General features: G+C 42.1%; 1 protein-coding gene across 1 annotated transcript; it reads left to right on the top strand.

The window, feature by feature from the left end:
- The first annotated feature begins 9667 nt into the window (after window positions 1-9667).
- LOC102412154 (olfactory receptor 4B1-like) lies at window positions 9668-13062 on the top strand. Its single transcript, XM_045162909.1, has 2 exons — window positions 9668-9904; window positions 11696-13062. Exon 2 carries the CDS (start codon window positions 11737-11739, stop codon window positions 12664-12666), a length of 930 nt encoding a protein of 309 aa, XP_045018844.1. The 5' UTR covers window positions 9668-9904; window positions 11696-11736; the 3' UTR covers window positions 12667-13062.
- The last annotated feature ends 1461 nt before the right edge of the window (window positions 13063-14523 follow it).

The raw sequence follows: 14523 nt of genomic DNA, 5'->3' as shown, positions 1-14523 counted from the left end.
GGGTCCTGGCTCCCTGCGGTCCTTTTTCTTCTCTGTTTTTTCTCCTGTTAATTCTCAGTAGTACAGTCTGGAAAAAATTTTCCTTCATCTTACTTTCAAGTTTCCTCTCTTACTGTCTCATTCTTGAGTGCAAAAACCTTATAGAAATCTCACTAAGCTAATTGAAAGTGATTTTGAATCTTTCCCCAAGTCATAGTTTACTTGGTAAAGTTCACTCTAGAGAAAGGAAATTCCGTGGGGAAATTGTTCCCTTGATTATATGTGTGGCTGACATTATTTCAAATAGTTCACAGATCTAAGCATTTAATCACAACCCTTGGACTTTCAGTGGGTGGATAGGTTTGTCTGCAGGAAAGGCAGGATCTTAAAAATCTCTGGGTTGCTGCTTCCTGGGCTTATGTGTATTTCTTCTATATTTTATAAATCCAGATGTTAATCTGTATCCAAATCCTCTGTATTTTCCTTCTTGTTTTTGCTGATTCGTCTTAGCCATGACCTTTGTTTTCTAAAAGTCCTAGGAATATTGCTGATTTTTCTCTTGGGGACAAGATCTGATCTTGAGTCCAGTAGCAACCACCACACAGTCCCATCAGAAGGCAGCCTAGTGTTGTTGAAAGAGCACTCATTTCTAAGTAACCTGGCAACTAACTGGTGCGTGCCTTAGGATCCAAATAACATGGCTCATCCTCTGTCACTCTATCTATAAACAAAGGAGATTAGAATGAAAGGTCTCTAAATCTTTTCAGCATGACTCTTAGAGTGGCATAGCTGAGTGTGACCTGAGCTTGGCTCACTGGGGGCCCTCAGGGGGAAAATAATCTGAGTGTGTTAATATTAGCCAAAGCATCTTGCTTGTTAGGATTCCCAGAGAGATTCAATGCTCCATCCCCTCCCAGTTTCTCCTGAAGTAATGATCAATTCCAGCAGAAGCTAACTTCATGCTGAATTGGAGGCACTTGAATGCATTTGGGATCCGTCTGAGCCAGTTGCCTGCCCTAAGGCAGAACGGACCACACCAGATTCTCTGACTTAAGGGTAGGTGATGTGACTGGAGGTAAGTTGTAGAGTTTCTGACTAGCCATATATATGATATTGGGCAAGTCAGTTCTCTTTCAGCCACAAATGCTCATTTGTTAATTTATAAATTGCATACTGTTTATTTCTTTTTGGTTATGTCACAGGTATGTGGGAACTTCCCTGACCAGGGATCAAACCCATGTCCCCCTGCATGGGAAGTCTTAACCACTGGGCAACCAGGGAACTCCCTCATTTGTTAAACCGACTCTGTGACCGCATGGGCTGTAGCCGGCCAGGCTCCTCTGTCCATGGGATTTTCCAGGCAAGAGTACTGGAGTGGGTTGCCATTTCCTTCTCTAGGGGATCTTCCTGATCCAGGGATTGAACCCGGGTCTGCCCGCATTACAGGCCAGACGCTTTACTGTCTGAGCCACCAGGGAAGATCATGCTATTTATTTATTTTTTTGGTTATGCCACAAGCATGTGGGAACTTCCCTGACCAGGGATCAAACCCATGACCCCCTGCCTGGGAAGTCTTAACCACTGGACAACCGGGGAAGTCCCTCCTTTTTTAATTAGGTGGTCGATTTTGAAGATTTTTTTTGAGGGAGGGGACAGGGCAAGGAATAGATTTATTCATTTTTGTAAAATATACATAACGTAAGATTTGGTGATTTGTAAGTCTTTTACAATTTTGTGATTCTGTGAGGTAATATTTGGGATTATCAAGTGAGAACCATTTAATTGAGATGGAGGTTCTGTGACTTCATTCCGAGACCAGTCCCAGTGGCACATGAAGCTCTCTTTTATTGTCTGCCTTCTATCTATCACTGGCCCTGGTCCCCACTCCAGCAGGTTACCTGATGTACATGCTCAAATGCTGATTTAGGCTTTTACATGCTGGTCATGTCTTCTTTCCATGTTTCTTGGGGAGGCAGCTTTGCAGGGAACAAGGAGGTATGTCTTCTCACTTAAGTGGGAGAGATGGTGGGAATGGCCAGTTAATTCCCTTACTGCCGGGGCCCAGCCCCGCTTGATCCAGGGTATTTGAAGCGGGGATGGTGTTAGCGAGGATCAAGATACAATAGCTTCAATTAGATATTAATTAGATATGTAAAGAGTAATAGAATGAGGATAGCTCAGTAGGAAAATTCAGTGGAGAAAAGAGGCTGAGTAGCTTGGTTCACACGGGAGGCCAATAAAACTTCAAGATAAGAAGCTTGCACCACTTACGTAGGCCGCAGGCATCCTTCCGTTCTCCTGAAGGAGAGGAGACACTGAGGCCTCCCCGGTTGGATCTTAGAAGCCCAGGCAAAATTAGTAAGCTTGGTGGGTTCCGCGCTTCAGATGGAGACTCAGCCAGAGTGAGAGAGAGAGCGACATGGGGAGACCAGTATTTCGAGAAAATGATCCCAATTCTTTATTTTCCATGGTCTACTTTTATACACTGAGATGTTATGCAAAAGTCATGTGGGGCCAGCAGTCCTGACTTTTATCAAAGTCAGGTGCTTCATACAAATGTATACAGAGGTCTTAGGGGTGTTACATCATCTTCTGGCCAGGGGGCCTGCTGACAATTTACGACCCTCTCCTTGTGACAGTGGTCAGTCAACCAGGACACTTATTTCTCCAGGGGTGATTATTCTCAAAACAGACGCCACCCAAATAAAGTTACCTTCCTATAGGGTGAGGGTATAGTGGGTTTTAGTTAAGGAAAGAATTTACTTAGCCTAAGGTCTAACGTGATTTATATCAAAGGTTAATACGTATTTCTTCTTTATGTTAATTAATATGTGTAAGGGCAGGGGATGTGGAGACTTAGCAACAAACATTGGCTCAACAAATGAAAAACCCTTCACCAATACAATTTCTAATCAGCCCATTATACTAATAGTTTTCTAACTTTTCTAAGGAACCTGTTTTTAGAAGGTTTTAAAGCATCTCGTGCCTTTCATGGCTGGGAGGCTGTGAGCAATCACATGTGGCCGGACAAGCCTGTCAGGCAGGCTAGAGAACCTTCAGAGGAGTTTGTAGGTTGAAACACTCCTATCACGCCCAGGAATTATTATTAACTGGAGCTCTAAGTTAACTCCTTCTCCGAAAAAGGTGGTGGGGGACAGCCCCCCGTAAAGTCAGAGGTGTAGGTGAGAGCACAAAGTAGTAAAGTAGGTAGGCTCTGGTTATGGGGGTAGATGCTCGAGATTTCCAGGGGGACTCCTGAGGCTCGATCCCGCCTTTGCGTATGTCGAGCCTCCTTCCTCATGACCTTTGCCACGGGTGGAGTGCCTCACGCTGGCCCCCAACATCTTACCTGTGCTTCTATTTCCTCATCTGTATAAAAAAAGCAGTGATTATAATAATATCCACATTACAGGCCTGTTGTGAGAATTAAATGAATTAATGTATGTATAGCAAATGGCAAGTACTATTGCAATGCTAGCTATAATTATTAACCAAAAAATGCAATTAATAATAAGGACTGAAGAAGAATATTAAGCAGAAAATTTTGAATGTCATCATAATATATGATAGTCTGTATAGACTCAGAAGCTATAATTATGAAATGATTTAAAAGAGGTATGATAAAATACTATGAGAGACCAAAGAAAAGACTGTATTCCTCCTGTAGTAGTGAGGTTCTTTATCGCTAAAGTAGGGATGCTAAACATAAAGACAGAGGAAAGAAACTTTGTGTTAAGAAATACCATATAATATTCCATTGGGTAATGAAAAAACAGGGATGCAAACACAGGCAAGGGTCAGTTCAAGAAGGACCTGGAATTCATGGTGAGAATATTATATTTTATGCCATGGGCAATGCGGGGCTGTGGCTAGATTTTAGGTAGAGACGTAGCATAACAAGATTTACATTTAAGGATAATCACCAAAGGATTTACAGTGCCTAAAGAAGAGAAGACACATGGTTGGAGGAGTCTTAAAGGCAAGCATCATTGAACAAACAGGACTGGGTTGGAAGGTGGGTCGAATTGGAAGGGATAAGGAGAGGTCATTTCTGGTGAAGGAGGGCTCTGTGGTGGGGATTATCGGGGTGGGCTTGTGTGAGGAGGAGAGGACCCTGAGTTGAATAGAGGTGAGTCAAAGTTTAGTGGGTAGGAGGGTGATAGTTGAAGTGGCTCAATCTGTTCAAGTCTTTAAAAGTGAGCAGGGGAGCTTAGGTTTCCCCCAACTCATTCAAAGCCCGTGGAGGATCTGAGGAAAGAAGGGTCTAAGGAACACTTTTCTGGCTGTAGTCTGCAGGGTGGATGGAGTGGGACCATCTGGAGGCTGAGAAGCTCCGGTAATCTTGGTATCAGCTGACAACAGTATAGATGGTGGTAGCAGGAAGAATGGAAAAAAGAATGGCCCGCAGGAGAGGATCAAAGACAGAATGAACGGGATGCGGTGGCAGGAGAGGTGATCAAAGACAAAATGAATGGGAAGAGGTAGGAGGAGAGGTGATCAGAGACAGAATGAACGGGATGTGGTAACTGACTGGGTGGGGGAATGAAAGGGAGGCATGGATCACACAGCACACCACAGCGACAAGCCTGGCATCTTGGAGGCTGATGATGCCTCCAGGTATCTTCCAGGTCACTCTTGCTATAGGTCTCCTGTTACTCTGTAGTTTAGTTTTATTAGATTCAACCTCGTGGGCTCAGTCACTCAATTGTGTCAGACTCTTTGTGACCCCATGGATTGTAGCCCCACAAGGCTCCTTTGTCCATGGAATTTTCCAGGCAAGAATACTGGAGTGAGTTGCCATTTCCTTCTTTGATTCAACCCTAATCTCTGTCCAAATCATTTTCTTGGGTTTGTGAGTGTAAATGTAGTAATGGTGATTCTTGAGAATCACAGTCTTCTCTTTCAACCATTGAGCTGCTTGGTTTTCCAAGGTGGGAGATTGTGCCAGGTATTTTTAATGATTTTGGGTCCCTGGTGCCTCTGTTGGAAATCCCACCACACTGTGATGTGCTTAACAATACTGCTTTTGTTTGGCATGATCATCAACACAACTTCTCTGCAGCATCCACCTTCCTGGAATTTTAGCTCTCTAGTAGGTAGCTTTCTTCTTTGTTGAATGGCAAAACTCCTTTGCTTCTGCAAAGAGAATTTCCTATTATTTTTATTTTACTTCCAAGAAATTATATTGTTCTGATTCCCATTCAGGCAGACAGATAATCCCACTGCAGATTTCGTGGATATTTATGTCGGTATAGAATATTTTTTTTTAATAAATCGTTTGTGAGAAAAGATATCATTTGGGGGTTTGAAGAAACTTAACATATGTCTTTCTATGTGAATGGTGAATTAATTTCTAAATTAAAGGAATAAGGCATTTTGAAGGGAAGAAACATTATCTTTGTTTAGGATCAAAGATAACAGGAAAAGATGATAATGAAGATTGTGGTGTATAATCTGCTACAAGTGGCTTTTCTGAACCCTGGTCTCAGGTAAAGCTTCACATCCATTCATGGCAAGTAAATATACTCGGGGACTTATATCAAAAGGGCACCGTTGCTCTGTCCATGGAGTTCTCCAGGCAAGAATGCTGGAGTAGGTTGCCATTTCCTACTCTAGGGGAATTCCATGGACAGAGGAGCCTGGTGGGCTACTGTCCATGGGCTTGCAAAGAGTCAGACATGACTGAGTGACTGACACAGACACAGATGGGACCTACCCTAAGGAGCTGTCTGTCTCTACCTCACTGAAACAGAACTTGCCCCAGGGCAGTGTAGAAAGTGTTCTCTCTGCAGCATCTCACTCCAAGAAAAGGGGGAGAGGGCATGCCTAATCTCCGCTTCCCAGTTTACTCTGCCTCCACGGGGGCAGCGTGGTGCCAGGAGTTTAGTGGCTGTAACGTCCTCTGTGTGGAGCAAACATCAGGAATGTAGCGGAAAGGCTCTCCCCCAGCCTCCTATCGGTGGTGTGCTGGTAAATAGTTAATAACTGGCTCTCCTAAGTAAAGAGCACTGATTTGTATCATTTCCGGATTTCCAACATGCTCCCACCATGGCTGATTTCAAGCTACCAATGTGATGTGTGGAGTTGAAAGAGATGCCTGTGACAGAGTCTCCTGAACTGGTCTAAACTGGATCCAACACAGCACAACTTCCAACACTTGTACACTTAACTCATGTCTTCATGGAATATTAATTGTAGGAACAGAGGGGTGTACATTTGATGCATACTATTTGTTCTCAGAATGGTTGTTCTGATCTCCATGTCTACAACTTAATATGAAACTGTTTATTTTTTCACCCATGCCAGCTCTCCAAGTACCAATCTTTTACTTTTGTTAAAAATAGTATTTATGTTTTATGAGCATTTATTTTATTGTTGTTGTGAAGTTGCTCAGTTGTGTCTTGAGTCATTGTGACCCCATGGACTATAGTCTGCCAGGGTCCTCTGTCCATGGAACTCTCCAGACAAGAATACTGGAGTGGGTTGCCATTCTGTTCTCTAGGGGATCTTCCTGACCCAGGGATCAAACCCTGGTTTCCTGCATTGCAGACAGATTCTTTACCATCTGAGCCACCAGGGAAGCCCCCAGAAGAGTATATATGCTTTATGAGCATTTATTTTTAGTGTGTCTCAGAGTCACCTCTTCATTTCTTTGACTCTCTCAGAAGTCATGACCTCTTTCTCTAGTCTTTTCCTTGCTCCAGAGCACTAGTTTCTATAATTTTTCAAGTTCAGTAACTTTGTACAGTCTTAACATCAGCTTATGTCCTTACCTGAGAAATTCTGACACGTATTGATTTGTTTCCATCAGTCCAGATCACTGATCTTTAGGTTTTGTTCTTTTGTTGTTAGTTCTGCTCCTTGCTGTTGAGGTTTTCTTTTTCAGTTCTTCAAAAGTATATTTCTTTCTTGTTTTTGCAAACAAGCAAAAATCTGTGTTTACTAACAGCTCTGAGAGGTGTACATTTCAAAGGCTGATTAAGATTTGGAGGGCATAAGATAATAGTTCTTTCATGACACTTCAAGTCAAAATTGTAAAAGCCAACACATATAAAGCAAAGATTCTAACAAGATCAAGGCATGTAAGCAACCAACATGCTTTCCCTTAGTGTAAATAAATTGACAAGACAGAATTTCTGTTCTTTTAAAGTGAACCATATATTCCTAAACCCTTTACAAAAATAATATTCCCTACACCCACAACACTAGAGTAGATGTCTACAACAGTATTGAATTACTATCTAAATGAACAGACCTTAAGAAATAGAAAAGCTGTTCACCAAAGCAATCTATAGATTAAATGCAATCCCTATCAAGCTACCAACAGCATTCTTCACAGAGCTAGAACAGATAATTTCACAATTTGTATGGAAATACAAAAAACCTCGATTAGCCAAAGCGATCTTGAGAAAGAAGAATGGAACTGGAGGAATCAACCTACCTGACTTCAGGCTCTACTACAAAGCCACAGTTATCAAGACAGTATGGTACTGGCACAAAGACAGAAATATAGATCAATGGAACAAAATAGAAAGCCCAGAGATAAATCCATGCACCTATGGACACCTTATCTTTGACAAAGGAGGCAAGAATATACAATGGATTAAAGACAATCTCTTTAACAAGTGGTGCTGGGAACTCTGGTCAACCACTTGTAAAAGAATGAAACTAGAACACTTTCTAACACCATACACAAAAATAAACTCAAAATAGATTAAAGATCTCAACGTAAGGCCAGAAACTATAAAACTCCTAGAGGAGAACATAGGCAAAACACTCTCTGACATACATCACAGCAGGATCCTCTATGACCCACCTCCCAGAATATTGGAAATAAAAGCAAAAATAAACAAATGGGACCTAATTAACCTTAAAAGCTTCTGCACATCAAAGGAAACTATTAGCAAGGTGAAAAGACAGCCTTCAGAATGGGAGAAGATAATAGCAAATGAAGCAACTGACAAACAACTAATCTCGAGAATATACAAGCAACTCCTACAGCTCAACTCCAGAAAAATAAACGACCCAATCAAAAAATGGGCCAAAGAACTAAATAGACATTTCTCCAAAGAAGACATACAGATGGCTAACAAACACATGAAAAGATGCTCAACATCACTCATTATCAGAGAAATGCAAATCAAAACCACTATGAGGTACCATTTCACACCAGTCAGAATGGCTGCGATCCAAAAGTCTACAAGTAATATATGCTGGAGAGGGTGTGGAGAAAAGGGAACCCTCTTACACTGTTGGTGGGAATGCAAACTAGTACAGCCACTATGGAGAACAGTGTGGAGATTCCTTAAAAAACTGGAAATAGACCTGCCTTATGATCCAGCAATCCCACTGCTGGGCATACACACTGAGGAAACCAGAAGGGAAAGAGACACGTGTACCCCAGTGTTCATCGCAGCACTGTTTATAATAGCCAGGACATGGAAGCAACCTAGATGTCCATCAGCAGATGAATGGATAAGAAAGCAGTGGTACATATACACAATGGAGTATCACTCAGCCATTAAAAAGAATACATTTGAATCAGTTCTAATGAGGTGGATGAAACTGGAGCCTATTATACAGAGTGAAGTAAGCCAGAAAGAAAAACACCAATACAGTATACTAACACATATATATGGAATTTAGAAAGATGGTAACAATAACCCTGTGTACGAGACAGCAAAAGAGACACTGATGTATAGAACAGTCTTATGGACTCTGTGAGAGAGGGAGAGGGTGGGAAGATTTGGGAGAATGGCATTGAAACATGTAAAATATCATGTATGAAACAAGTTGCCAGTCCAGGTTCGATGTACGATACTGGATGCTTGGGGCTGGTGCACTGGGACGACCCAGAGGGATGGAATGGGGAGGGAGGAGGGAGGAGGGTTCAGGATGGGGAACACATGTATACCTGTGGTGGATTCATTTTGATATTTGGCAAAACTAATACAATTATGTAAAGTTTAAAAATAAAATAAAATTTAAAAAAAAAAAAAAGAAAAAAAAAAAGAAAAAAAAAAAGAAGAAAAAAAAAGAAATAGAAAAGCTGTTCAAACCTAAAATGGCAGCCGAAGAAACAAAGTTCTGTATGGGAAAAGTTTGGAATCATGGTGAATGGAAATGTTTCCATGATCCATTGCATCCCTGGGGTTGAAGCCATTCCATCTTTTATTCTTTTCTTTTTTCCCCCTATTTTTATTTCTTTTTATGTTTTGTAAATAAGTTCATTTTTATCATGTCCAAAGTTTTTGAAAGTTTTAGTATAAAATCAGAGATAGCTCAATTCAGTTCAGTTGCTCAGTCATGTCAGACTCTTTGCAACCCCGTGGACTGCAGCATGCCAGGCCTCCCTGTCCATCACCAACTCCTGGAGATAAGGGGAAAGATAATGGGATAAAACTTAGAAATTCAAAGTATTAATACTGTTTCATTCTTATGTCTCATGGACTTTATGTGGTGAAAAAAGTCCTAGTTGGTTAGCTTAATCTGGAAGATATTTTTTTGAATTACATGGCATTGTTAGCTTGAGGTGGTATCATGATCTGTATTGCTTCCCTCTAGTTTGGGGTTGTATAGATGTGGAAGGGGTGTCAGTAAGTATGTTCCAGGGATGTAACTCATAGAGAAATTCTCTACTAACCTGGAAAAAGAATAAGCAGGCTGGCCACCCTTGCTATGCCTAAGGACCAGCTCTGTGAGCTCATGATCTGTCAGTAGTTTGAGCAGAGGGGCCCGGGTTTTGAAAATGACAGTGTAATGATGGGGACAAGCTGTGGATTGAATTATCTCCAGTGTGTTTGAGCATTTGTCATAGGAACATAGTTATTGAAGGTGCAAGACTGGAGAAGGAATCTGACCTGAATAGACTGAGGACTGGCAGAAAGGAGTGAAGAAATCAGGACAGAAGACCTTTTGGAAAAAGGTAGAAATATCATTGGGAAGATGATTCCCTGAGGCAGAGATAAGGGAAAAAGGAAGTTAAGAAAAGAAATGTCTCATGAAAATTCCCCAATAGGAGACAGCGTTCAAAATGCAATGAAGTAAAGTGCCGGGGTCCAGCCCCGGTGGATCCAGGGAATTCGAAGCGGGGGCGGCATCGGCGAAAATCAGGAAACAACTGCTTAATTAAACGTTTATTAAGGATATAAAGAGTGGTGAAATAAGGATAGCTCAGCGAAGAAATTCAGTGAAGAAACGAGGCTGAATAAAATTCCAAAGCAGGGAATTTACGTCACCTACGAAGGCCGCAGGCGTCCTCCCGTTCTCCCGAAGGAGAGGAGACACTAAGGCCTCCCCGGTCAGATCTTAGAAGCCCAGGCAAAATTAGTAGGCTTGACGAGATTTCCTGCCTCAGAGGAAAAGTTCAGCTAGAAGGTGAAAGAAAGAACGACATGGGGAGACCAAATTTCAGTGAACAAAAAAGGGCATACTTTATTTTCCAAAGTAGTATTATACCTTAAGTTGTGCATAGAGGATAATGGGGGAAGGGGTAGAGTCATGCAAAGACAGCAGTTCCTGATCCTTATCGAAGCCAGGCTTTCAAACTTATCATATGAAAAAGTTTAGGTGATTTACATCATCTTCTGGCCAGGAGGCCTGTTAACATTTAAAGAAACTTATTTTTCTCTAAAGGTGATTATTCTAAAGTCAGGCGCCAGCCTCCAAAAAGCATTGGACGAAGCTGCATTCCTATAGGGCAAAGGTGAGGTGGGCTCAATCAAGAAAAGAATTAACTCAAGGGTCCAAGGTTACAAACATTGAGGCTACTACTTACATTTCTATACACCCATTATATCAATCAATACACTGCCAAGGACACAGTAGGTAAGGGATATGGAGACTTAGCAGCAAACATTGGCCCAACAAGTGAAAAACCCTTCACCAATACAATTTCTAATCAATCTTTTAACTACTCAAAGGAATCTGTGTTTAGACAGTTTAGAACATCTCCTGCCTCTCACAGTTGGGAGGCTCTGAACAATCACATGTTGCCGGAAAAAACCTATTCAGGCAGGCTAGAGGACTTCCAAAGGAGTTTGTAGGTTGAAACACTGTCACACCCAGGAATTATTAACTGGAGCTGTAAGCTAACTCTTTTTTCAGAGAGAGGTTGTGGGGGACAGCCCCCCGTAAAGTCAGAGATGTAGGTGAGAGCAAAAAGCAGAAAGTAGGCAGACTCTGGTTTTGGGGGTAGATGCTTGAGAATTTCCAGGGAGACTCCTGAGGCTCGATCCCGCCTTTGCATATGCCAAGCCTCCTTCCTCAAGACCTTTGCCAGGGGCGGAGCTCACTCCCTGCAGTAAAGAACACTAAAAAATGCAAAAGGATAATAAAACTATAAGCTCTGAACTTAAATGATTCCCTAAATTCAGAATATCTTATAATGGACTAAAACGAATTGTGGATAAAGCTAGAAAGTCTGACCTTAAATGATTCCCTAAATTCAGAATATCTTATAATGGACTAAAACAAATTGTGGATAAAGTCAGAAAGTCTGGTTCTGAGTCCCAGAATTCACTACTTTCTGTGCAATCTTGGGTAAATAGCCAATTCTCTGAGCCTTAATTTTCTGATATATAAACTGTTAATGCTTAATACATTCATACTGGCTAAATGAATGATATCATAGTAAGTGTATTATCATGTTGTTTGCACTGCCCAACGTACTATATATGGAGTGAATTAATTATGATCAGTGTTCGTTTTATTACAGGGCTCTCAGTAGCTCTTATCCATCGTGCCTGAAAGGATTCCATGGCGAGGACCAATAATGTGACTGAGTTAATTATCACCGGTCTTTTCCAGGATCCAGAGGTGCAGATAGCGTGCTTTGTGGTGTTTCTGCCCGTGTACTTGGCCACGGTGGTGGGCAATGGCCTCATTGTTCTGACGGTTAGAGTCAGTAAGAGCCTGCGTTCCCCCATGTACTTCTTCCTGAGTCACCTGTCGCTGGTGGAGATCAGTTACTCCTCCACTGTTGTCCCTAAATTCATCACAGACTTACTTGCCAGGATTAAGACCATCTCCCTGGAGGGCTGTGTGGCTCAGATATTCTTCTTTCACTTGTTTGGAGTTGCTGAGATCTTCCTGCTCACGGTGATGGCCTATGACCGCTACGTGGCCATCTGCAAGCCCCTTCACTACACAACCGTCATGAGCCGGCCTGTGTGCCACCAACTGGCGGCTGCTTCCTGGCTGGGGGGCATAATTCACTCCGTGGTGCAGATCCTTGTCACTGTCCAGTTGCCCTTCTGCGGTCCCAACGTGATTGACCACTACTTCTGTGACCTCCATCCCTTGTTCAAGCTTGCCTGCACTGACACCTCTGTGGAGGGGGTTGTTGTGTTGGCCAACAGTGGATTAATCTCTGTCTTCTCCTTCCTCCTCTTGGTGTCCTCATACGTTGTCATCCTGGTCAACTTGAGGAACCATTCAGCAGAAGGGAGACGCAAAGCCCTCTCCACCTGTGCCTCTCACGTCACGGTGGTCGTCTTGTTCTTTGGACCCGCCATCTTCCTCTACATGCGGCCCCCCTCCACCTTCACTGAGGACAAGCTGGTGGCCGTGTTCTACACGGTGGTCACCCCCATGCTGAACCCCATCATTTACACACTCAGAAATGTAGAGATGAAAATTGCCTTGAAGAGGTTGTGGGGCAAGAAAGTTAACTCAGGGGTGGAATAACAATGAAAACCTTAAAAAACTGAGCATGCATATGGTGACTAAATAAAAGTTTGATTTTAGTGAACTATGAGCAACAGAGCAAATGTTCACCTATTCACGTTTTTTGGTTGTATTTTAGGTGAGGGCTTTATATTCCATAAAATAAATCAGATGCCTTTCATAGCCCTCTGTATTTTGGAGAAAGTTGAAAATTGAGCTGCATTGTTGTTTTTCTTCATGTTCTTCAGTATACAGGGCATAGACATCAGGGAGGGATCACCTGGATTGGAATTCCCACTCTGTCACCTTCTACCCACGAACCCTGGGTTCAGGGTTCTCAGTAAAGTAAACGAACCCTTCTCAGTAAAGTAAACGATACTTCTTAGCATGCTGTGATGTGTGGAAAGATTGTGGTACTGGGAGAAATAAGTTTAGGTTTTATTCTTTCCCTCTATCAGTGTGCTCTTGTGGGAATCCCTGGAAGGCTTTTCTATCAATACTTCATTTTAGGTCTAGTTAGGGAGTGTCGGGGAGAAGGAAATGGTAACCCACTCCAGTATTCTTGACTGGAGAATCTGATGGATAGAGGAGCCTGGTGGGCTGTGGCCCATAGGGTCCCAAAGGGTCGGACTTGACTGAAATGACTTAGCGTGCACAGGGAGTTTGGGATAGGCATGTACCCACTACTATATTTAAAATGGATAATCAACAATGGCTTACTGTAGATCACATGCAACTCTGCTCAATGTTATGTGGCAGCCTGGATGGAAGGGGCGTTTGGGGAAGGATGGAAACATGTATACCTATGGCTGAGTCCCTTCACTGTTCACCTGAAACTATTCCAACATTGTTTGTTAATCAACTCTACCCCAGTACAAAATAAAAATTTTAATAATGTTAAAAACTGAAAAACTATTGCTAAGAACATAACTATTTCATCTTTTCTAGTAAGTGAAAATATTTAAATACCTCCCATCTCGGTGGCAGCTGCGCTCAGCACCTCTCTCTCATCCTTTCAGATACTGTTATAGATGGCTTTTCAAACCAGTATGTATAAACTTGATCAATTAAGTTTGTCAAAGTTCACTTAGCAGAAATCATCTTATCAGCTCTTGACAACTGTATATATAATTCTATCATAGGAGAAGGTTTTTCTCTCCGATGTTTTTTAAATGGAAAAAAATATGAAGGCAATTTTTTAGGAATGCATCTTCTCAAATATCAACCCTATTAAAGTTGTCTATTTCTTTAAAAAAAAACCAACAACTTAATTTTAGTTTTCCCCCTTCATTAACCTGAATCCAATGCCTCAAATTCCACAGTAGGAGCTTTGTTTCATGGAAGTAGGACATTGTTAGAATGGAAAGGTCTGTGGAAGGTGAAATATAATAGGGCTATGATTAATCATTCACATGGGCTTCCCAGGTGGCTCAGTGGTAAAGAATCTGCGTGCCAAGGCAGGAGACACAGAAGAGGAGGGTATGATCCCTGGGTCGGGAAGATCCCCTGGAGGAGGAAATGTCAACCTGCTCCAGTTTCTTGCCTGGATAATCCCATGGACAGAGAAACCTGGCAGGCTACAGTTCATGGGGTTGCAGAGTCGGACCTGACGGCAACTGAGCAGGCATGCAACCAGGCATATCTTTTTGTTTTCAAACTTTTAATTTTGTGTAGGAGTATAGCAGATTAACGATGTTGTGATAGTTTCAGGTGAACCACAAAGACTCAGCCATAAATAAACAGCCATTCATATCTTCATCCAAATAATTTTACAAGACCCTTTCCTTTCTAGACAGTTGTATGTGCACTGAGTTATATGCTTGTGTGTGTGTGTTAGTCACTCAGTCATGCATGGCTTAAGCCAAAATGTTGCCTGTT

The sequence above is a fragment of the Bubalus bubalis genome, chromosome 16 (assembly GCF_019923935.1).
Source record: "Bubalus bubalis isolate 160015118507 breed Murrah chromosome 16, NDDB_SH_1, whole genome shotgun sequence".
In the NCBI taxonomy this organism is placed as follows: Eukaryota; Metazoa; Chordata; class Mammalia; order Artiodactyla; family Bovidae; genus Bubalus; species Bubalus bubalis.
Note: the sequence above shows the minus strand (reverse complement) of the source record. Positions and strands in the feature narration are given on the sequence as shown.